We start from the raw sequence: 24,144 nt of genomic DNA on the forward strand, positions 1-24,144 counted from the left end.
AATAAAGAAATCCTCTTTCACATACTCTCAAGAATAGCTACTAAGTTACTTGACCATGTGAACATTATTTTAATTAAAAGAATGTTTAAATTATCTGAATGAGTTAACTTTTTACAAAAAGATGAATAGTCTATACAGTCATCAGCTTTTTAGTCTACGAATTGATTAGTTAATTGACTAAATGTAAATAAATGTGCAAATTACCACAAACTGCAATGTTATCCCCTTTTTCAGACAGAGAAGGAAATGTTAAAAACTTACTGATCAATAAACAAAAGTTTAGCACACATTATTTTAAGTCTGTTTTAACAGTATACTGTTTATTCTCTTACAAGAATACTCTAGAACCAAAATAAACTCAAAAACAAGTCAATAAAAAACCCTATCCTGAGTGACTATAATTACTCCTGGTATTTAATGAAAGATCCGTTTATCTGCTCAGTTGATTCACCTGCTGATTCAACTGAGTAATGCCAGAAACCCTCAGAATTCATCCTTTATTTCACGCTCACTTGCTCAACACCAGCAGCAAACTTTGTTCTGAAATGGACCACTTCCAGACTGAGGAGGAGTCTTTAGCTTATGGCAAGACCATTTTTTTTTTAATGAGAGCTGTGTGACAAGCCTACTACATTTATATACTTGGCATATTCTGAACACAGGTAGAAGAGGTGGTTTTATCTGGAATACACTGACAGAGAGGACTGATTTAAGAATAATATAACCATGGAAATAAATTACAACATTACTGGTAATTTATGAGAGGAAAGGTGGCAATTCCACTGAAAAACGTTTCTTTAAATTATAGAGCACCTGCTCTGCTAAAAGGAAAAATAGATTTTTAAAGCTTTAATTTGGGAACAGTTTGAAAATGTAGGCTCTCATCTCTTAATTGTGTGCAAGGCATCATTGTCCATCACCTCTACATCATTTCTTTTTGTATGTTTTTGGAATGCTTAAATATGAAATCTCATCTAGACAAGATCTGTGTGTAGCAATGATTCTGATGGACAGTACTTGTGTCAGTAAGCATCTTTGTGATGAAGAACTAACAATTATAGCATAATGTGTCCTAAATATTTACAATTACTGTCATTTAAAAAAATGTATAATTTGAGTTCAGCTTATAAAAATTCTCTTCTTTTAAATATCACAGCATAAACATCTTGGATAAGGCAACAAGAACAGTGAGCATTTATTTTGTTCAGGTTGCTAATTTCTTTTTTAAAGGGATTATTGCACAACATCCTAGTCCTCATGTTTATTGAAGAAGCAGGAAATGACCTACTTTACTGAAAGCATGCATTATATATTCATAAGAGGTTGATTGTGCTTGATGAAATAAGGAAAAAAGGATTCTGGTTGTCTCTTAGCACTGACAACTGTAATTTAAGAAAGATTCTTAATTTTCTTCCAGTGAAAAAATCTTAGTAAAATGTGGAAATGAGTAGAGGAGTGCATATCAATATGCCGAACTTTAAAAAAATTTGATTGAAAAAAATAGCAGCAATAACTGGGAGCCGCTATGCAGTGCAGATCTGAAAGACAGAGGCGGATCTATTGTGGAACTAACGAAGCTTAAGCTTCAGGGGCTCCAATCCTGGAGGGGCCCCCAAAGCAATTTTTTTTTAATGAGTGAATTTCTCTACAAAATCGATGGAGTTTTTTTAGTGATAGAATCATAAGCCAGTGGGTTGAAGTACTTAATATTGACTTTAGAACATGCTCACATGGCCTCAAAATGTCCCTGTAATTGGTCAAATTTCAAAATTTTCTCAGGGGCTTGCAGTGCTCGAACCCCCAGCTGTAAGGGCTCACTGAGCTCACCAGAATCTATTCATAGCCTACATTTTGGCAGCTGGCTCCTCAAATCCTTCACTGGTGCACAGTTTAATAGTTCTATAGTTCAGCCTTTAGGCTAGAGCCAATCAGAACCATAAAAAGACATCTGAATTCTCAATTCAGGCTGCATTTGTCTTGCTTGTGCATTTTAACACCAAAAGATCAGATTTTCACCTCTTTATCCCTCTGATGACCCCCTCCCTATTATTATTTATTAGTTAAATTTGTAGCCCACCCTCATTCCAGGGTGGGTGTCATGATCCTAGGCCTCAAGTGTGGCCTACAGGCTCTAGGGAGGCCTATATTAAAGTAATTACCAGGCCTACATCTCCCAGGTACCCTCTGGGCCTTGTGACTGGTGGAAGAGGATTTGGAGGGAAGCCTAGAGCCAATCAGGGGTAAGGGAGTGGTGCCTGGGGAGAAGGAATAAAATGCCTTGCCTGAAAAGGGAGGGGGTTCACTCCTAGGGAGCAGGGCTGGGGAGAGGCTGCTGCAGACGGAGGGATCCCTCATCCAGGAAAGGGTGAATTAGCCCAATGCCTAGTGCCAGGAGAGGGCATGGGACAGTAAAGATCGATGTGTTCGGGTTTTTATTTGTTTGATTGCCTGCCTTTACTGGTTTTGTCGTCCTATTGTGGCTTGAGTTATCATTATTATTAGACCTTTTAAATAAACTGTTTGTTACTCTGCCCTGGGTCCTCATGCCTCATTTGGTCACCTAGAAAGTATGCCCTGTTGGGAGAAGCAGCAGCCAGGGGCGGGCAGGGGGCTCTGGGCCTTCTTGAGTTAGGCTCACACCAGAGTGGTGGCAGCTACCAAAGATCCCCATTCCTCTCTCTTACCTGACAGCAGGTAACAACAATCATGATAAAATCATATATATCTAAAATTCATAAGTAATCAATAAAATTCATAAAACCATTCAATACAGTTAACAAGATGGTACCCGGCCAAGCAGCCAAATCCTCATATCAGAAGCCCCGAGGAAGAGGAGAGGGAGGCCAGTAACGATGTGGTTGCCCTCAATTGTAGGCCTGGTGGAATAGTTCTGTTTTACAGGCCCTGCAGAACTTCTGAAGGTCCCATAGGGCTAGGGTTGCCAGGTCCCCCTTTGCTATCGGCGGGAGGTTTTGGGGTGGAGCCTGAGGAGGGCGGAGTTTGGGGAGGAGAGGGACTTCCGTGCCATAGAGTCCAATTGCCAAAGCAGCCATTTTCTCCAGGTGAACTGATTTTTATCAGTTGGTCAGTTGTAATAGCAGATCTTCTGCTATTACCTGGAGGTTGGCATCCCTACATAGGGCCCTGATGTTACTTGGAAGAACATTCCATCAGGCTGGGGCCAGGGCCTTGTTGGATGTTGCTCTATTGTTGCTGGTTGCGAAAGGGCCCCCATAACAGTTCAAACTTCAGGGCCCCAAAAATGTAGATCTGCCGCCGCTGCAAGATCCACTTTTTCATCTTCAGATATTTTTTGGGTTTGGATTTATTAACCTGAATTTTTTTGAAAAATACATGTTTTCAAAAATTTCCAGATTTAATATACCTGAACCCAAAAAATGGTGCACACCCCTAGAAATGAGTACAAATCTCCCAAAATGAGTATAACTGTTTAGAAAGATAGTGTAGTGAAAAGTGTTACTAAAATTGTTAGATATCATACTTTCCTGTAATTACATATGTAGTGTAATTTTTAATGAAGTCAGAAAGCTGCCTGTTGTAAGTATTTGGTAGGACTGCAAAACTCCAGTGTTGGATACGTGATTCAGTTCTAGGGCTGTGCAAAACAACAACAACAACAAAACCCCCAGTAAATTTCGGGTTCAGGTTTATTGGGCCTGATTTTTTTCAGTAAACCTGAAATACGCCAAATACCCATACCAGTAAATGGGTATTTGGCTTTATTTACAGGTTTCAAAAAAAATTCGGATCCATTATAGTCTATGGAATATATTTTCAAGGCTCCAGAGGTTTTTCGAGGTAGAGTCACCAAATGTGAAGCACAACTGCAAGGGACTCTCCTTAGACACCAAAGTTTGGTGAAGTTTGGGACAGGGGATCCAATTTTATGGGCGCACAAAGGGGTCACCCCCATCCTCCAGGCATTTGTGAGAGCCAGCTGTCAATCGGTTTTCAGGTTCAGAAGGTCAGTGTTGCCGAGGAGTGGTGAAAAGATCCAATTTGCAGACTGACGCCTAAGAGTCTAGGGGCTCCATTTGTATCTAGGTTGCTTTGCATGATTTCCACGCAAATTAGCTTCCAAATTGAACAAACTGACCGATAAAATTGGACCCTCGGTCCCAAAGTTCACCAAACTTTGGTGACCTTCTAAGGAAAGTCCCTTGCAGCCATGCTGCAAACTCTATCTCCAAAAATGCCCCCCCAGGAGTTTTGAAAAAATCCCCATAGACTATAACGGGCCTGAATTTTTCAGGAAACCTTAGAATAAGCTGACTACTGAAATTTACCTTTATAGGCCTCAAATTCACTGAAGTGATTTTTATCAGATTGCCCTCCAGCATAAATTCTCTGTGCTCCACAAAAGCCAGCCCTTCATGGGACACTCCAGAATAGTCATGTAGTATGGGGCTTCAGCAAGAAGAGAGACTTGGCAGGAATTACCCTCCAGATAAACCCTCTGAATGCAAGAGTGACAGAAGGGTGAAGGAGGAATCAGCTGAAATGGCTTACTTTTCTTGCATGAGTTGAAGCTTCATTATGCTCAGAGAATGGGAAATTTAGATCCAGTGCACAGTTTTTTTTCCATTTTTTCCATTATTATTTTTCCATTATTTTTTAAAGTTTCCACTTTTTTGATTATTGCAACTTTCACAGCTAGAGCTTCTACCTAAATTTACTTCTAAAAATTGCATGGGATCCTTGATATACGAGAGATCTGAAAAAGTACCTTTCATAACTGAGTATTCTTGCCTTTATTTCAGGTGCACTGTTCTCCAGCTCTCATTCAAGTCAAAGTGGAACTGCTGCCAGTATTGGGCCTCCATCCCACTCCATGAGCCACTCTTCACCAAGTCACAATGTACAGGGTGGCTCACATAACCCTCCAGACCACATTCCCCCTCTTGCAACAGTGGACTCAGGAACTGAAAGGTAAGGCTATGAATGTTTCTTCCCTATCTCACCTCATCAGCATGAGTTTTTGTATTTGAGTAGCCATTTGCTTTGAAAACAAGGAATGTTTTGAACTGTGGTGTTAGGAAGAGAAATCTGTCACATTCTATACAAACTTGGAGTGTGGATTTTTTAAAACATTGAGTTTTATGGAATTACAGAGAACTAAGCAATAACTCTTTATAATAACTGTCCTCAGCCTTCTCCTAGACTATACGCCCATTTCAGTCTGTACTGCCTTTTGCAATGTGATAGGAAATATTGCCCATGACATCTGGAAGTGACATCATCACTCACCATTCATATCATTATATTCATAAACTACCAAAGCTCTAAGGTTAATAGTGTACTGGGGATGTGTCACTTTTAGTGCTTTGGGCCCTTAGAAGCTAGGTAAACATGAAGACTACAATCTAAATGCAGTTAAGCATGCTTAAGGTCATTGATGTCAGTGGCCTTAAGTAAATTTGTGCTAGATTGTGTCTGGGGAAAGAAAAAGAAGTTGCGGGGAAAGGTACATTGTTTACTCACCGAGAAGGTCCTTTCCACTCTGAGGTAGAAGGGCATCTTGATCTTTGGGTGTTTCCTGCCCGCTGCTAGGGGGGGCAGGAACTAAATTCTTCTTACTGTCTCCTCGGCGAGGTCTCTTATAGCTTCCAGTTTTTCTTTAATGAGCTAATGATAGACAGGAGTAACATTCCATCTTAGCCAACTTCCATCTTAGCCAAGGGAGGAAACTTTGCAGTCACTCCCACCCAAATTCCGGTGGAAGACATCATTGCAAATGTAGAAGCTGCCATTCATAATCTACCTGAAGAAGATGCTGAGGAAATAAGAGGAGAGACAGCAAGAATTCTACGGAAAGCAAAGCCCCCTGCTAGCAATATAACACGCAAGGAGAGAAACACCATCAAGACCCTCAATGCAGATCCAGAAATCATTATTCTACCAGCTGACAAAGGCAATGCCACAGTGATCATGAAAACAGAAGAATACAAAAAGAAGATTGAGCAACTTCTGGACCCTGCCACATACAAAAAACTAAAACGAGATCCAACTTGCAAAATTACCAGGAAAACTAGCATACTGATCAAGAATTCCACTCTTCATCTGGACACACACAGAAAACTATGCAAGACAGAAGCATAACCACCACGATTATATGGACTACCTAAAATTCATAAGGATTCCGTCCCACTCCGACCCATCGTGAGCGCCATTGGTTCCCCAACATATGAATTAGCTAGATATTTGACCACCCTCCTACAGGACCACATTGGAAAAACCACTTCTTACATCAAAGATTCAACTCATTTCATCAACAAAATCAGTCCGTTGAGACTCAATCCACAGGATATATTAGTCAGTTTTGATGTTGTATCCCTCTTTACCAAGGTTCCAGTAAAAGACACAATCTCATTGATTAACCAGATTTTTCCAGAAGATATAACAGCCTTATTTCACCATTGTTTGTCAACGTTATTTCCTATGGGATAAATAATTTTATGAACAGATTGATGGAGTAGCTATGGGAAGTCCACTCAGTCCAGTAATAGCAAACTTTTACATGGAATATTTTGAAAAGACAGCATTAGAATCGGCACCTTACAAACCTACAGTCTGGTTCAGGTTCGTAGATGATACATTTACTATTTGGAGCCATGGTGAAGAAAAACTAATGGACTTTCTAAACCATCTTAATAATATCTATCCAAACATTCAGTTTACCACGGAAAAGGAAATTGAGGGTAAACTCTCATTTCTTGATACCCTTGTCATCCGTAAAACAAGCTTTCAATTAGGTCACAAGGTCTACCGGAAACCAACTCACACAGATCGCTACTTACACAAAAACTCCAAACACCACCCCCGACAGAAAAGAGAATAATCAAAACATTAATGGACCGTGCAAGACGGATCTGTGAATCACAGTTTCTCAAGGAAGAAATTAATCATCTAAATCACGCGCTGCTAGCAAACGGCTATTCCAGAAATGAAATCAGAAGGGCCATTAAACGAAACAAAAATCAGAAAACTCAGGAAAAACAGTCTCCCATAGGAAAGGTATTCTTGCCATTTATTAAAGGAGTCACTGATAGGATGGAGAAACTTTTGAAAAAACATAACCTACAAACAGTGTTTAAACCCACCAAGAAAATACAGCAGATGCTACGATCAGCAAAAGACAAAAGAGACCCCCTCACCTCTGCAGGAGTATACCGTATACCTTGCAGTTGTGGACAAGTTTACATCGGGACCACAAAACGCAGCATACAGACAAGGATAAAAGAACATGAAAGATACTGCAGACTTGGCCAACCTGAGAAATCAGCAGTGGCTGAACATGGACTGACACAAACAGGACACAGGGTCTTATTCCAAGACACTGAAAGACTGGACAATTCTACCAACTATTTTGTCAGATTACACAGAGATTACACAGACACTGTCCTTCAGTGTTACTCCTCTGAAGATGCCTGACACAGCTGCTGGCGAAACGTCAGGAAAGAAAATACCAAGACCACGGTTACACAGCCCAGATAACCTACAAGAACCACTAAACAGAAGCTTCTCTCTTCATTCTGCTACTATGATTTTGAGACACATGCCTGCTTGAATCCTCCAGACTTTCCCCTTTTAACAGAACATTAGCATGGATTAGCATGGGCTAGAAACCTGGGTTAAATGTTCTGAGTGAAATTGGTATTTTTTTTAAAATAAATTTTATTGGTTTTTTAAAACTATAAATTCTTCATAATTTTAACAACAATGTAAAAATAATGTCAAAATCACAATTACATCAATTGTCTTAATTTCCAATAAACATAAAAAATAAATCGACTTCCCCATCACCTCCATCTACCTCTTAATAAAGTGTTACTATCCTTCGTTAACATATTCTGATCCTAATATTAATCTCATTCTAAAGTTTCATGTTATATAAAATTTTACATTCTGGATCAGAGTAAAAAGTAACCTTCCATTTTTCCCAGATCTTATACATTGTCACAATGATTCATCCAAGCCTCCCATTTTCCCTAATTTCTCCAAATCCACCAGTTCTAACATTTAAATGATTTAATCCCTTTATTCTGAAACATTTGTCCCTTTCCATTTGGCTGCATAAGATGATCTTGCAGCCATTATAACATAAATTTAATCATGCTAAGTAACATCATCTCCAATATTTTAGGGATATTTTTCTGTTTAATCAATCTTATTTCATTGTAAATCATATCCCAAATCCATATCACAAGTCCACCCCTTATAAAAAAGGAAAAGAAAAAACCAATATCCTTACTACATTCCAACATTTTCCTTGAAATGATAATCACATTAATATTGATAATTCCAATATACATTTATATCACATCGGTAGTCTATATAAGGAGGACTTGTTTACATAATCCCAAAATGATGTCTAAATCTTAATTCCACTACACCGTAAATAGCCATGCCACCCATCCACACTGTCAAAGCCTTCCAATCCAGCAATCATATTTAAACCAGTCCTTTAACCATGGTCTAATACTTCCTTCTGCAACTGAAATAAGTCAGTCAGGTATGGGAACAGGATCTCTTTATTCTCTCTCATTTCCTCAGGCAGGTTGCGTAACCAAAAATAATTCTTTCTGGCCTTCATCTCCGTCATGGCTTCAATCTGTTTTCCTTGACCTGCTCTCTTCTTCCTTATATCCACACGTCCTTCCATAACCTTTTTAGATGAAAAGTCCATTTCTTGCATGTCTGTTCTCATTGTCACAATCTGGTTACCTTCTTGGACTTCTGTCTTCTTCTTTGTATCCTTGTATTCTTCCATAACTTTTTTGACAGAAGAATCCATTACTTGCATGTCTGTATTGGTAGCCATCATTTGAACCTTCATATCTTTTATGTCTTCTGTAACCAGATCCAACTTCTGATTACATATCTGTGATGATTGGTCAAGAGTCGTCATCACTGAAATCAGTTGAGCCATCTGTGTTGATATCTGTTTTAATTGTTTAATTGTCGCCTCAGAATGTTTAGCAAGCATGTCCTGTACTTTTTTTTCCATGGTTAAATTCTGTAAAGTTTCCTTTAATTTCGTAAAGGCAGGGCTATGAATTAAGCCAGATCAGGGAGAGGTTCCAGACATTTACATAAGTAACTTAGTTAAGAAATTGATGGTCGTCTAGCAGGAGTCCATTGCATGTAGTTAATAAAGAATATTTCATTGACCAGCTTAATATTTTTTTCGGGTTGAAGAAATAAGTATTTAGGCTTAAAATAACTTTTTAAAGTTGAAAATACCAACGAGTTTTACCAGACGCTCTAGATCGGCAGAACCAGGAAGTATTCCAGGAATTACCTCATCGCGGACCTTCTATCGTCTCTTCTCTATGGTTGTTACCTTCAGGAATGGTTTTAGTGTAACACGAGTAAGACGAATTTCTGGTCCTACGACCTGCTTCCTGTTGATTTGCTTGCAGAACAATAGAGAGGGATATTGAATGAAGCACAGTCTTCCGGTCCAAGATATCCTCTTTGTTGTAAAACGTGGCTGGAGGACCTTTTTTACACCGGACAAATTCTCAAAGGTTTCTCCCTCCCCTTCCTTTAAGGACGCGTCAGATTGGCAGATCTTAAGTCAATCATTCAAGCTCTTTGTTTTAGTTTGAGCTGATCAGTTTGATAAGGCTCCTGCTGCTTTGTCTGATGGATCTCATGCAGCAAAATCATCCAATTCAATTAAGGGAGGAACACGGTTACCAGGAATGTTTTCTTCTACCCCCTGTTATTTGATAACGCCAGTGAAGAACGAAAGATTCTTATCTACTCACTTGGGCGTCTGGAGGTGAGGTTCTAATCTTAATGTAGTCCTTATGATGTTTATAAGATGCTGGAGGGTAGCGTCTAATGCCGAAGTTGCGCTCTGGCAATTTCAATCCCTTCGTGCCCACGGGATCAACGTCTGAATCTCCGGGGGACTTCATAAAGCTCCCTCGGAGTATTCAGGAGATCAAACCGCATGAATGGCTGCAGGGAGTTCCTGCTTCCCAGCCCACTTGCAAGGGCTGGATTGGGGTGCGGTAAATCACCCCAAATTACACGCAAACTTGGATTCCCCCCAGGAGCCCCTGGGAGGACGTGGCACTCAGCCCAGCATCAGCACCGGAAAAGAACCCACTCTAGATTTATTTTATTGTATAGGCCTGATTCTGAATAGGAGGGGAAATGGAGGTTTCAAAGAGATGTTCATGTCAGCCTTGGTAGCCATCATATTTTTCCAGCTAAGACAATAATGATTAGTAATTTGTTCTTCTCCTCCCTGGAGAAAGATTGACTGGCCTGGTCATTTGATTCTCATGGACCAATGAAGGACTCAGAGAGAGCTATAAGTATGCTGTTGTGTCAAATAACTGAGTACAATTTAAAAGCAAAAGAAGCTTTATTGTAAATCTTTAAAAGGCATAGCAACTGCTGCGTCATTCAGTGATGTAGCCTAAGCCCAAGCCAAAACTCTACCCTTCTACTTCCTGTTTCCTGTCCTACTAGGGTTGCCAGCTCTGGGTTGGGAAATACCTGGAGATTTGGGGGGTGGAGCCTGGGGAGGGCGAAGTTTGAGGAGGGCAGGGACTTGAATGGGGTATAATGCCATAGAGTCCACCTTCCAAAGTGACAATTTTCACCAGGTAAACTGATCTCTGTTGCCTGTAATAGTGGAAGATCTCCAGCCACCACTGGAGTTTGGCAACCCTATGTCCTATAATATTACATATTCCAGCAAAGTCTGTTGTTTATAGCCACTGCTATATCTAAGTTTCCGAGGGTAGCTGATGACAATATGCATTGTAACTTTGTATCCTTTACAAGCATTTGTTACAATATTCCTCCCACCTTCTGACTGATAAAAAGACTCCTATCTCTCCATCCCTACTCATGACTGACAAAGGGAACTTTGACTCTTGAAAGCTTATACCCTGAATCTCCTGTTAGTCTCTAAGGTGCTACTGGACTTTAATCTAAGGCCATTTATGCAGGGCTGATTCCCCGTGGTCACCCCCGCTGAATGCTTCGGGGCTTTCTTTTGATTATGCATGCCTTTCCTGACTGCCAGAGGTTGCCTCACACTCCCCAGATGCTTCCATGCATTTTGACTGCATTTTCCAGATTCTGGCTAAAACAGCATCCCGAAAACACAGGCAAAACATGCGGAAATAGGCAGGGAAAGCGAGGCAACCTCTGATGGTTGAGAAAGGAATGCGTAATCAAAAGGAAGCCCTGAAGCTGTTGGCAGGGGAGACCACAAGGGAAACTGCCCTACATAAGTGGCCCAACTGAAATCTAACCATTATTAAGAACACCACATGTACTGATTTGGATATGCCTGGTTTAAAAGGGGGATAATCCAATGTAGAAAAGACAAAACACCCCAAATATTGAAATTATCAAATATTATTATATAATACTTATACATTCATGTATGTATGTAAAGTAATGAAAATCACATATATTGTTCAGGCATCACAATATTAAACAGTGGTTACAAAAGATATTTTAAATACAGACACTGCAATTACACAAAATAATAATATAAACTGGCATCAAAATGTCAAAACAGTTTAGCAGCTGTGACCTTGTTCCAATTAGCTGTACCTGACAACAGTCTTGTTTCTCTCTTCTAACAAATACCTAGGTTCAAGACTTGTTTAGTCAAAACTCTACAAGAGGGAATGGCAGCATAGCCTGGAAAAGTACCCCTGAGGATCGAAATATACCATTTAAATTTTTGGAAGTAGTCTCCAATGTCCTGTGAGCTTATTACAAGACTTCTCGTGATGTTTTCTGACTAAACAAGTCTTGAACCTAGGTACTTGTTAGAAGAGAGAAATAAGATTGTTCTTGTGGAAAGGAATGTTCTTTGTGAAGCAATATGAAACCCAAGAGGATAAATCCTTGAAGAAAACCATCTATTCTGTGCACTGCTCTGAATCCCTGGTAGTACCATTTATGTGCCAAAGTGTTTCTTCACTACAGTACGTAGACAATTCTGCACTAAGAGTCCAACAGTGCAGTCCTAAACAGAGTTACTGTTAATTTCTGTGACCTGCATGTACCATTTCCTTGCCTTCCAAATAAATTCATGGACCCAGATAAGAGATTAACTCAAAAAAGCAAAATCCATGCTTATTTAGAATCATGAAGCTCTTCCAAGCTATGAGCTAATTTGGGGGGTTGAACAACATTCTGGTCATTTAGGTTACCTGATTAATCTAAGGTTGCCAACCTCCAGGTGAATTGCCTATAAACTTCATATATATGGGAAAACATATATTCTGCACACACATGGAAGCTTTGGGAACGTTGGCATCCACAACTATAAGAAGCCAACAGATTACATACTTGCCTGGTACGGGTTTTCCCCAGTAGAGAAAAACACTGTTAGGAATGTGGATCACAAGACCAAGTGCTTGCTTAGAGACAGCCTCAGGCAATAGCTATAGGCTATTCTAATGAGATATTGGAGTAGACACCCAATGTGCATTGAATCTACGCAACTGTAACGCCCCTGACCAGAAGTGCTAAAGGTTCTTACAATCCTTTGTTCAGGTGTGTAAATTGTCCTGCGCTCTGGGCAGTTTCCACCCGGTATGTATATTTGGGCCTAATAAACACACTGCTTTAAACTTTCAACCTCCTACTGTGTTATTATCATTGACTACTAATATAATAATACAGGTGCACTTCACAGGTAGGGCTTGGAGATATTCCAGAATTACAAATGATCTCTAGACTACAGAGATCACTCCCCCTGGAGAAAATGGCTTTGGAGGGTGGACTACGTGGCATTATACCTGCTGAGGTCCCTCCCCTCTGCAGGCTCCACCCCCAAATCTCCAGGAATTGCCCAACACAGAGTTGGCAACTCTTCCCTTTTGCTGATCCTCCTGATGCCTGGGAAAATGAGCTTTGGTGTCTGCAAAATCAGAACTAGCAAGTCAGAGTTAATAAAGGTATCCTATATTTTCCTTCTGTGGGATAAATAGCAGCTTCACATATATATTTGTGATTAAAATTGGTAAAATGTGGGAGGGAGGGGCTATATCCAGCAGTGCAGTAGTGATCAATTTTGCATTATCAATTGCTACTGTGTAATAAAACTAGAAGCATCAGAAGATCCAATCACAGATTTGGCCAGCAGTAAGGGCTGAGGCTGGAATCAGGTAGTAGCAATGTGCAGTCATTGATTTACTAATTGCAATCCAACCTGAGCCACACCCCCATTCGGATATATAATAAATTCTCCAAATCCAAACAAAATTATTTCTGATGTTCAGCAGTGGTGGAAATCTCCCAACCTGGAAGTTATTCTGGCATCTTTTCTAGTTTCATTCCCATCTTCTTTCCTGACTTTGGCACCATGCTTCTGTCTTATGCAATATTCCTGGACTTAGGTCTTTTATGCAGGGACATTTCCATGTGGTCACTCCTGCCGACTGCTTTGGGGCTTCCTTTTGATTATGTATGCCTTTTCTGCCCATCAAAGTTGCCTCACTCTCCCCATGCGTTTTGCCATGTTTCAAGATGCTATTTTAGCCAGAATCTGGAAAATGCGGGCAAAATGTGTGGGGAGACTGAGGTGACCTCTGATGAGTGGATAAGGCATGCATAATCAAAAGGAAGCCCCAAAGCAGTCAGTGGGGGTGACCGCAGGGAAACTTCCTTTAATTAAAAGGCCTTTAATTACATTCCTGATTGCAACAACACATGCCCACTCCACATCACTAACTTCATTTAAAGGTTCTTGGCAATAGAGAATTGGATAAAACCTTTGAATAATCTGATCTTCTTAGCCTTTGAAGCCAGAATGAGGTACAAAGCAGAATTTATTTTAAATCCAGGTTGTTATTGCATGCATGGACTTCAGGCCATGGCCATAATTTCTGGTGGCAGGTTACAAGCTGGTATTGATTGTTGCATACAAAAATTTAATTTGCTGTTCCCTGAGTAACACACTGTGATTTATTTGGGCACAAATCTGGATTGAAACAAGGCCACATTTCTCTTTTGTGAGAAGGGCAGGCTGTATAAGTAGATGCTATAGTCACCAACTTGAGTAAGCCAGGAATTCATGAAGCGATTCGTAAATCATTATAAAGACCACTACAGTCTACTAAAAAGGCAACCAGTCTAGCTATACAAAATGCTGAATTATCATTGCAAAGCTTTTCTTGGATGTTAAATCCAATTTGAAATCTTTAAAATTATCCTTTTATGTAAAGTTTTCAAAAGGATTTTCCCCTGGGTTGTTGACTGACAGTTAAAACCATTTTTCATTGATTAGATTTCACAGGTGAATTTTACAAAACACAGTAGATAATATCCCAGAATGCTTTACGCAAAAAGGCACCCATCTGTGCATTGTTTCTGATCCCTGGCAGCAAATCAATAATATTTCCATGTGAATGCAAAAATGTAAAAAGCAATCCCAGCTCTATTCTATTCCCCTGAAAGATCTGTAATATGTCGACATATACAGCAGGAGTTCTAAATATTTGGGAATGGAGATTGATTCCAAAATGTTTGTATAATTGCTTACTCAAATCCCAGCAGGTCTTGTTATTTATTTGAGCTTTCCCCAAACCAATGTGAGAAAAAATGACTGAATATCATTATGGTTCCTGTGAGTCATCATTAAGATCCAATATACTTTCTGTACGTCAGTTATACAGAAGTATAGTTCAATTTGAGAAGTCTTTTGTATTACCTCCTGACAATCTCTCTTGTTGCCAGTCCCCAAGAGAGGAGCTAATCCTTAAGCTCAATCCATCAGGCAGGGGCCAGTGGAAAAGTTCTTTTTTCTTCTGCACTGATGAAAAAAAATGGACTGTCCTTGCCAGTCTCTTTCTTTGCCAGTTGCTAGAAAGTATAGTGGGAAAAACAGGAGTGATGGTATTTCATGCCAATAGCCGAATGTAGGGGTGAAAGGGGAAGGAGACAGGAGGCCACAAAGATGATCTTACCAGTTGAAACTTTGTTCTGTCCTTCATTTCTGCTAAAATATTTTTGTAGGGGAAGTCTCTTGGATTGCATATCTCCCTAATGCAGTCTATTTAGAACATGGCCACCTGTTCTTCCTCCAATACTTTCTCACAGAACAGTCTTTGTCCACTAGATGAGTCCTGGAGGAGACATCTGGTACCTGATCCATGACCTTAGTCAGCTTTTCCTTGCTTTGAGCAGCTTCCACATTTCCAGATAGGGCTTTAAAGAAATGAATGGTTGATCAGGGGGTTTCTCATACATAACCAGATGCTTTTTCAATCTGATTGCCAAAGACATGTATCTATGTGTATTTTACTGTCTATGAATTATAACCCAAATAAGAACAATATTTTTACAGTCCAAAAGATTTGCTTCATTATAATTAATGCCTTTCTTAAAACATTTGAAAAACTGTTCTTTTATAGCATTAAAAGAACATATGGAGGATTAAATTATTAAGGTGTTACCTTCAGGGCAGCACAGTTGACTGTTTCTAATGTTGGCTTTTTTCTTAATTTCCCAGATTTTCAGCTACTGCTCCCTTCTCTCCTCACCATATAAGCCCCAGAAGAATTCCTGCTCACCCTCCCTCGAATCAGAAAAGGACACTTCAGAGTTCCACTACCCAGCAAATTGTGGGAACCCATGTGAAGACATATGAGCCATTAACAAATTCCCCTTTCCAACCAAACAGCATCCAAATCCAAGGTGAGAAAGAAAACCTTGTTAATGTTGTACCTATGGCTGGGATGCAAACTACAGCTCAAGACTGTCTAAGAATATTGTGTCCAGATTATTCTCCCAAAAGTACGTGTTGGAATTCTCAAAGGAGCTGTTATACACTTTTGAAAAACAATACCAAACACTTCATTTAAAATTTTTAGGACATGGCTTTGAATCCATATTTAATAAGGGCAGTACAATTACCATCAACCAAAAGAGCCACATAGACATGTATGCCCTGTGTGCCATCCCACAAACACACATACAATATCCTTTTCTTTCCCCAGTGTGAGGCTCAGCAGTGCAAGCTGGAGAGTGACATTGTCAAGGCACCTGGAGATAAAGCTGGTCGTAGAGAAATGGGAGTAAAACCATTACCACCCCACTATGGCCAGCTTGCTCTTTTCTCCAGCAGCTGCCGCAGTGATGGTCATTTGACGCTCTCTTCTCTGCAGCCAGCTTGCTCTCCTCCTGGCAACCACATGGGTGCTGGGATAATAGTGCAGAACCTGTGGGTGTGTGTGGGGAGGGGTGTTTGGAAAGGATAGAACCTTTACTTCCATCCCTGGCATGTGGCTGGCCCACAGCTCATGGAGACTCATATGTCACCCATCCTCCAGTTGCTCTAGCAGCAGCTGTTTTGAGGTGGGAACCACCTGCCTATGACAATCCCTACCACGCAACAGGCCTTGCCCATTTTTCTAGGGAATAATGCTCAGAAGAGCCACAGGTAGCAGGTGAAAGAACCACATGTGGTTACCGAGCCACTGGAGTAAGTATCACTGCTTTACATCAAGTTAAAAAATTGTTACTCTTGCAAACCTTTTGCATTGCCCTAACATCTTTTCCCTTTAAATCACAACTTCTCCTTATTCAGTGTTTCCTTTTGGCACTTTTAGATAAAAAGAAAACAATGCAGAGTACTTAGATATGTTTCTCAGGAGCCTGCAAAAAATATATATAAAAGTTTCCAGTTGTTTCAGATTGTGCTATTTCAATTCACTCCAAGAATCCCATGGAGCTACTTCATCAGCCTGGCCTATTTGGTATATATGTCAGGGGTCAGAGAAAGCTTTGTTAGCCTTTGCCTTCTGCAATTCTTAGGCTGCCTTCACATGATTTAAAGGCTGTAGCTATTGCCACTGAACTTTCAGCTCAATCTGCTACCAAACAATAGTGACATTTTTCTGTCTTAATATGTAGTCTTAAACATGTCATCTCCGTTTAAATTGGCTGTACCAAAGAGAAAAAGAGTTTCATTGCCAAGAAGACTTTCAACAAAACAGGTTGTAAATGGTTTCCTATGTTTAAAGGGGGGGAAATCCTGTGAATAGAAAGCACAGTGAAATCAGACATAGACTACTAACCTTTTAATATCAGCCACAGTGTGCTCTACTTACAGTGTACACATTCAGAACTTTACCACTTCTTACACTACAACAGAATGACTAACAGGTAGTTCTGTGATCAGTTGCTCTGGCATACATCACCATCATTTGTGGTGTCACAAGAGATGACTGTACCAGCAGTTGTCACCTTTAGAAAATGCAGTGCTTTAGCAGCACACAAAGCTATTATACCCCACAGAAATTAACATGAAGAGCAGTACTGACTCTGCCTTTCCCCTCTGGTGGCCCCCTTACTTGGCAGCAGCTCTGATATGGACAGCTTCTAGATCCGCCCTTCATGTGTCTCAGCCAATCGCTGAATCCTTGCTGTATATGCAAATCTCTATAGAGTTTCCAAGCAATGGGTGGTGGTGAATTTGTTAGAAAAAGAAAAAGAAGGGAAGGAGAATGTGAGTGGGAAAATTGACAATAATGGCAGAATTCCTCAGATAGGGCTCAGATATCAATTGAGTTAGGTGGTTAAGGCTCAAGTAACTATAGAAAGGCAAGGTTAGGTTAGGCATCCTGTGACAGGCAGGTTAGATTGTCTCAGAGAAACAGTGTGTTAGTGACTTATGAGGGGATTAAGGGAAACATCCTGAAAGACAAACTAATACTGTTTCAAGAGTCCTGAGTTTAGTGAGCCATTCCAAGTAAAGTCCATCCATTCCTCTCTCCAACAGAAACAGCTTGTCATTTCTGTAATCTTGAGCATGGCTATAAACTTAAGGGCACTTTCCTGGGAGTAAGCCCCTTTGAACAACACTAGCCTTACTTCTGAGTAGACTTGCTTAGGATTGCTCCTATGTGTAGGAGTGTTGTTTAGCAAAAAAAAAATTGTAATAGCCAATTTGATACAGGGGTCACATTGCAGAAGAAGAATACTTCAAATTAATGACTGGTTGCCTAGATGGTGTTGTCAAGAAAGCTTTGGATTTTTGGACCATGGCTTATGCTTTCGAGATAAAGCTCTTCTATAGAGAGATGGTTTGCACCTCACGAGGGTAGGAAAACGTGTTTGGTGAGAGCCTTGCCAACCCGATAAAGAGGACTTTAAACTAAATCCTATGGGGAAGCAAGAAAAGAACTTAAAGCCTAGCATGATGACAATAACTGGAGATGAGAACATAGCTGTAAACTATGGGGGGGCTGAGGGACTTGAGCCCCCCTGAACTTGGCCAGGGAGGACTGAGCACTCCCCCCCCCCGGGAACCAGTGCCCACATGAGGGGCTCAGTTACAATGGCAGGTTTTTCAACCTGTTCATCAATGACCTGGAGTTGGGGGTGAACAACAAGGTGGCCAAATTTGCAGATGACACCCAATTATTTAGGGTGGTTAAAAACAGACTGTGAAGAGCTCCAAAAGGATCTGTACAAACTGGAAGAATGGGCATTAAAATGGCAAATAAAATTCAATGTGAGCAAGTGTAAAGTGGTGCATATTGGGGGCAAAAAATCCCAACTTCACATATACACTGATAGGATCTGAGCTGGCAGCAATAGACCAAGAAAGGATCTTGGGGTTGTAGTGGATCGCACAATGATGATGTCAAGCCAGTGTGCAGCTGCTGTGAAAAAGGCAAATTCCATGCTGGCCATAATTAGACAAGGAATAGAGAATAAAACTGATTCTACCATATTGCCCTTGTACAAATCTATGGTTAGACCACACTTGGAATACTGTGTACGGTTCTGGTCACCACACCTAAAAAAGGATGTTGCAGAGCTTGAGAAGGTGCAGAAAAGAGCAACCAAAATGTTCAGGGGATTAGAGCAACTGCCCTATGAGGAGCAGTTAAAACACTTAGGTCTGTTTAGCTTTGAAAGAAGGCGGTTAAGGGGAGTCATGATAGAGGTCTATAAAATTATGCATGGCATGGAGAGAGTGGACAGGGAAAAGCTTTTCTCCTCTCATAATACTGGAAGGCGGGGTCATCTGCTGAAGCTGGAGGGTGAGAGATTCAAAACAGATAAAAGGAAGTATTTCTTCACACAACACATAGTTAAACCGTGGAACTCCCTGCCCCAGGATGTGGTGATGGCTGCCAACTTGGAAGGCTTTCAGAGGGGAGTGGACATGTTCATGGAGGAGAGGGATATTCATGTCTACTAGTAAAAATGGATACTAGTCATGCTGCGTACCTATTCTCTCTAGTATCAGAGGAGCATGCCTGTTATATTAGGTGCTTTGGAACACAGGCAGGACAATGCTACTGCAATTGTCTTGTTTGTGGCTTCCTAGAGGCACCCGGTTGGCCACTGTGTGAACAGACTGCTGGACTTGATGGACCTTGGTCTGATCCAGCAAGGCCATTCTTATGTTCTTATGTGTCATTTAAGTACAGAATATTTTGAATTGCTACATCTTAACGAGTGGGTTGTACTTAGATGATGCAATCTGTTTAGGTTTACCACTAATTATACCAACACATGCCAAATGTTGGGGTGGGAAGGTGAAGGGAAATTGGGATGGATAGGTGGAATATGGCAGGAGAGGATAATAGGATAATAATAGAAGGGGTAATAGGGAATTAGGAGAATATTTGATTGTACTGTAATTTTAAAAATGTAAAGAAAGAAACAGTTTGCATTGTTAATTAAATTAATTAAAAGTTAAAGTTGTATTTCAGCTGTCTGAAGATCATTTGTTGAAGCCTCCCTAAATTTCTGGGAAGCCCCCTAAATTTCTGGGGAGCCCCTCCCTAAATCCCCCATGGCCCTGCCTCCATAGATAGTGGCAAAGGAAGCCCCTACCTGTGATGTCACTGACCCCTCCCTACAATGTCATAGCAATGCCTCTGGTTCAGCCCCAGCCCCCCCCTGGGAAATTGGAAAGTCTACGCCCCGGGATGAGAACAATAAAGATTTGCAGGGAGTGCCATGTATGCGAGGAAACATAAACTCGTGGGTAAGTTCAGAAATGAAAACCTCGGGGCACATAAACCATGGATTCCGATGTCTACACACTAATGCGCAGAGTAGGGGAAACAAGCAGGAAGAACCTGAAGCCCTAATACAGGAAGGGGAGTTTGACCTTGTTTAAAAGGGCTAGACAGATAAGGAAGGCGGAGGAGTACACTTGAATCTGAGCATGGAAGTTCAGTCGAGATTCTATGGGTAAAAATAAAAGGAGTAAGAAATAATAGATATTATGGTGGGGGTCTGCTATTGACCACCAAACCAGGCAGAGGACTTGGATGAGACACTCCTAGACCAGATTACAAAGTTCATCTGCGTGGCTTCTATGCAGTACCACATTGGGACTGTGCAGGCGCAAGCCAGCCACGGATAAGATTTGTCAGCTTCTAGCAAAATCTAAAAGAGAGTGCTCCCCCTTCCCTTGGGGCATGCAATCTCCCCACCCACGGTCACATGACCCAAGGGGGAGGGAGTACTCTTCCCTCCAGTTCTCTTTCTGCTGCCACGGAGAGAGAACGTGTCAGCACCTTCCTCTAGCCATGGAGCCCAAAAAAGCTCCACTTTTCAAGAAATGTAGTGTGTGTGGTACTAAGATGGCGAAGAATGATTCCCACACTGAATGCCTCCTTTGTCTGGTGGAAGGCCACATTCCAGCAACTTGTAAAAGTTGCTCCAAATTCACCAACAAGGCCTTGAGGGTTCGGTCGACTCGATTACTTTCTCATCTTTACAAGAAATTCCTTCACCCACGAGGTCGTTCTGCTGACCGGGTACTTCGACCGGTAAGTCCCAACTCGATGTGGGACCCACTACAAAAAAGTCCAAAAAAGTTGGCCCTTCTAAGAAGCCTTCCTCCGTCATTATTCGGCCAGCAAAGTTTGTTGCTCCGGTTTCGCAAGATGGCCGGGGCTCATCGCACCATGCTTCCCGCTCCAAATTGCCTCGCCGTCAATCACCTTTGAGGTCGCCAAAGTCCCTTCGACACCGATCGCCTTCGGCATCCCCTTGACGCCGATCCCAAGCCAAGTCGCCTCGGTCGCCACTTCCGTCTGAGTCGCGAGCTCCCAACGAAGCTGCACAGCAGCCCATTATCATCGAGGATTTGCCTCCTCATTCCCTGGCTACCCCCTCGGTTCCGTGTCTGAGCAGGGCCCAGGAAGACTTGGCTGAGTTCAAACAGCACCTCCTTCACCTCTATAAAGATGTGCCTCCAGTGCTTAACAAGTCCCCATGGCCTGATGATAAAGGGCCTCGGGCAGAACCTACAGAGCTCCAGGTTGGTGCCAATTAACCACCCCCTCCTGTGAGTGCTCATCAAGACTCCCAACGTTCGGTTGAAAGGAACCAAGCGGAGTCTCCGAAGGGTTCGTCCCATCTCGAGCCCGGCCAATGGGGTCGATCGACTTCTCGGCGCCAGTCTCGATCCCCGGCTTCGTCCGGATCCACTCAGCGTAGGTCGAACTTGTGCCGTCGCCGATCTACCTGTCGGAGTCGATCTTCTTCTCAACGTCGATCTTCTTCTCGACATCGAGCCGATCGTCGGAGTCGATCCGCTTCCTGCAGATGCCGGTCACCTTCTTGTCGGAGTCGATCCCGTCGTCGGAGCCATTCGTCCCATCGGAGCCGTCAGGGCCGATCCAGTTCTCGACGCTCCCACTCTCATCGGTCTTCATCTAGACAGTCTTCGGTCATAGCCGTTCATCCCGCTCACATTCCCCAGCCGTTCAACAACACCACTCATCATCTAAACAGTCAGTTACCAGACATTGCCATTCACTTCATCCACTTGGTACAGATGTTCAGCCTCGCCGTTCTTCATCCAAACACTGGACATAGCTGTTCACTTTGTTCACGCAGTCCAATCAGTCAGAGGCGCCCATACTCCTCTAGGAGCCGGTCTCCCTCTCGTTGGCATCGAGAGGTTTCTCGACGCCAATATCCTACTCCTTCCATCTACTCGGGCTCTTCGGTTGTCCGTCATTGTCATCACCAACTCTCCCGGTCACTCTCGCCTTCTGGAGGCTCCCGTCGGTGTTTTCACACGTCGTCTCATCGTCCTGATGATCTTTCCAAGGATTCTGTTTGTCCAAGGCAAGAGTCGCTTCACAAGCCTCCCCTCTCCAGGTCTCCCTCTATGTCAAGGGACACTGATCCATCTCAGTATGATGCCTCCTACTCCCCGGATGAGGAATCCCACACTTCAGCTCCCTCACCCGAGGACACTGTTGGGGACTCTAAGCCGCTCTCTCCTACGGGAGATGTCCGTTTATATGCGGAGCAGCTCATTCGCATGGCGAAAGCTCTCAAAATTGAGTTTAAGCCGGAGGACTCTGGCCCTATAGATGATATTATGGATATCCTCCATAATAAATGTTGGTTACTTCATAGAATTTGATATGTTACCTCCATACAGGCCCATGGGCCGCTCCCTTTCACTGGCCCCAAACCTATTAGTACAAGAGGTTACCACTCTCCTGTCTAAGGGAGCCATTTCAGAGGTTGCACCTTCGGAACGGAATCACGGGTTTTACTCCCGCTTTTTTCTCGTGGATTAAAAAGGGGGAAGAGCTGGGTCTTTTGGTTAATTTTTCTAAGTCTAAGCTTGTACCTGCACAAATACAAACCTTCATTGGGGCACAGTTGGATGCTGTCCAAACCAGAGCCTTCCTCCCTGTACAGAGGGCTCGCGCCATCCAAAAGATGGTGGCTAAATTCACAAAAAAACGGTTTCAAACAGCCCATCATATACAGAAATTGTTAGGCCTCATGGCCTCTACTATGACCGTGGTGGGGTTTGCGAGGTTCCATATGCGCCTGCTCCAAAACTGGTTCCTGAGCAGCGATTGTCTCCACCAAATATTCCGCTATTGGGGTTATCCGCAAATAGACCTTTTTGCCACACACCTCAACTCAGTATTTCCCAGGTTCTATTCGAGGGCGGGAGCCAGCCCAGGCTCAATGGGAGATGCCTTTCAGGCAGTTTGGAACGGGGCTCTGTTTTATCTCTTTCCCCCATTCCCTCTACTTCACAAGGCCCTAGCCAAGGTGAACCATGACAAGACAGATGCCATCATTGTCACTCCGTTTTGGCCCAGGAGGTCGTGGTTCGCAGTGCTCATGTCACTTGCACAAGGGAATTACATTCTTCTTCTGAGGAATCCCTCCCACTCCCCCCCCTGGACGTGCAGCTTGCGGCCTGGAGGGTGCTACCCCGGGGCAGTGGTCCGACAGGGTAGCTAAGGTTCTGATGCATTCGTTAAAGTCTTCCACACGGCGGTCCTACGATGCTAAATGAAGACGTTTTTCTGATTGGGTTAAGGTTAAAAATATTTCACCAATCAATTGCCCACTGTCTGTTGTGTTTGATTACCCTTCTATCCCTCAAAGATGATGGCTTATCTAATTCTTCCATTAAAGTTTATTTAGCTGCAATATCGGCTTTTCATCCGGATATTGACTCCTTCTCAGTTTTTTCTCATCCCCTTTCCAAAAAGTTCTTGAAGGGTCTCAATAACTTGTACCCTCCTGTCACTCCACCAGTTTCCCAGTGGAGTCTCTCCTTAGTCTTTTCACAACTCATGAGACCTCCGTTTGAGCCATTAGCTACTTGCGAATTGGCCTTACTATCGATCAAGGCGGCCTTTTTAGTCTCCATTACCTCAGCAAGGAGAGTGAGTGACATGTCAGCACTGTCACATTCCCCTCTTTATACTAAGTTCCACTCGGATAGGGTAGTATTGAAGCCTAAGATTTCCTTTTTACCTAAGGTTGTTTCAGCCTTCCACCTTACACAGGACATTGTCCTTCCCGTTTTTTCCCCTCATCCATCCTCTGATGCTAATAGAGCATTACATTCCCTCGATGTTCGCAGAGCCCTTCTTTTTTACATTAAAAGGTCTCAGAACTTCCGTAAAGATGACAACCTTTTTGTTTGCATCGGCGGACACCGCAAGGGTCGTCGTGCTTCTCCTCAGACCCTCTCGAGGTGGATCACGTCAACCATCAAAATGCCATATGAGTTTGCTCACCAGGAGTGCCCTCCTATGATCAAAGCGCATTCTACCAGAGCGTATGCAGCTTCCATCGCCTTTTCCTCTAAGATAGATCTCCAGG

At 42.2% G+C, this 24,144-nt stretch overlaps 1 protein-coding gene across 1 annotated transcript in view; it reads left to right on the forward strand.

The window, feature by feature from the left end:
• The window catches only part of GLIS3 (GLIS family zinc finger 3), a 260,740-nt gene that overhangs the window by 210,003 nt on the left and 26,593 nt on the right, over nucleotides 1-24,144 (forward strand). The window contains exons 7-8 of the mRNA XM_056848674.1: nucleotides 4,782-4,950; nucleotides 15,524-15,708. Coding sequence (XP_056704652.1) covers nucleotides 4,782-4,950; nucleotides 15,524-15,708 — 354 coding nt within the window. The remainder of the gene's footprint in view (nucleotides 1-4,781; nucleotides 4,951-15,523; nucleotides 15,709-24,144) is intronic.

The sequence above is a fragment of the Euleptes europaea genome, chromosome 4, assembly GCF_029931775.1.
Source record: "Euleptes europaea isolate rEulEur1 chromosome 4, rEulEur1.hap1, whole genome shotgun sequence".
Lineage (NCBI taxonomy): Eukaryota > Metazoa > Chordata > Lepidosauria > Squamata > Sphaerodactylidae > Euleptes > Euleptes europaea.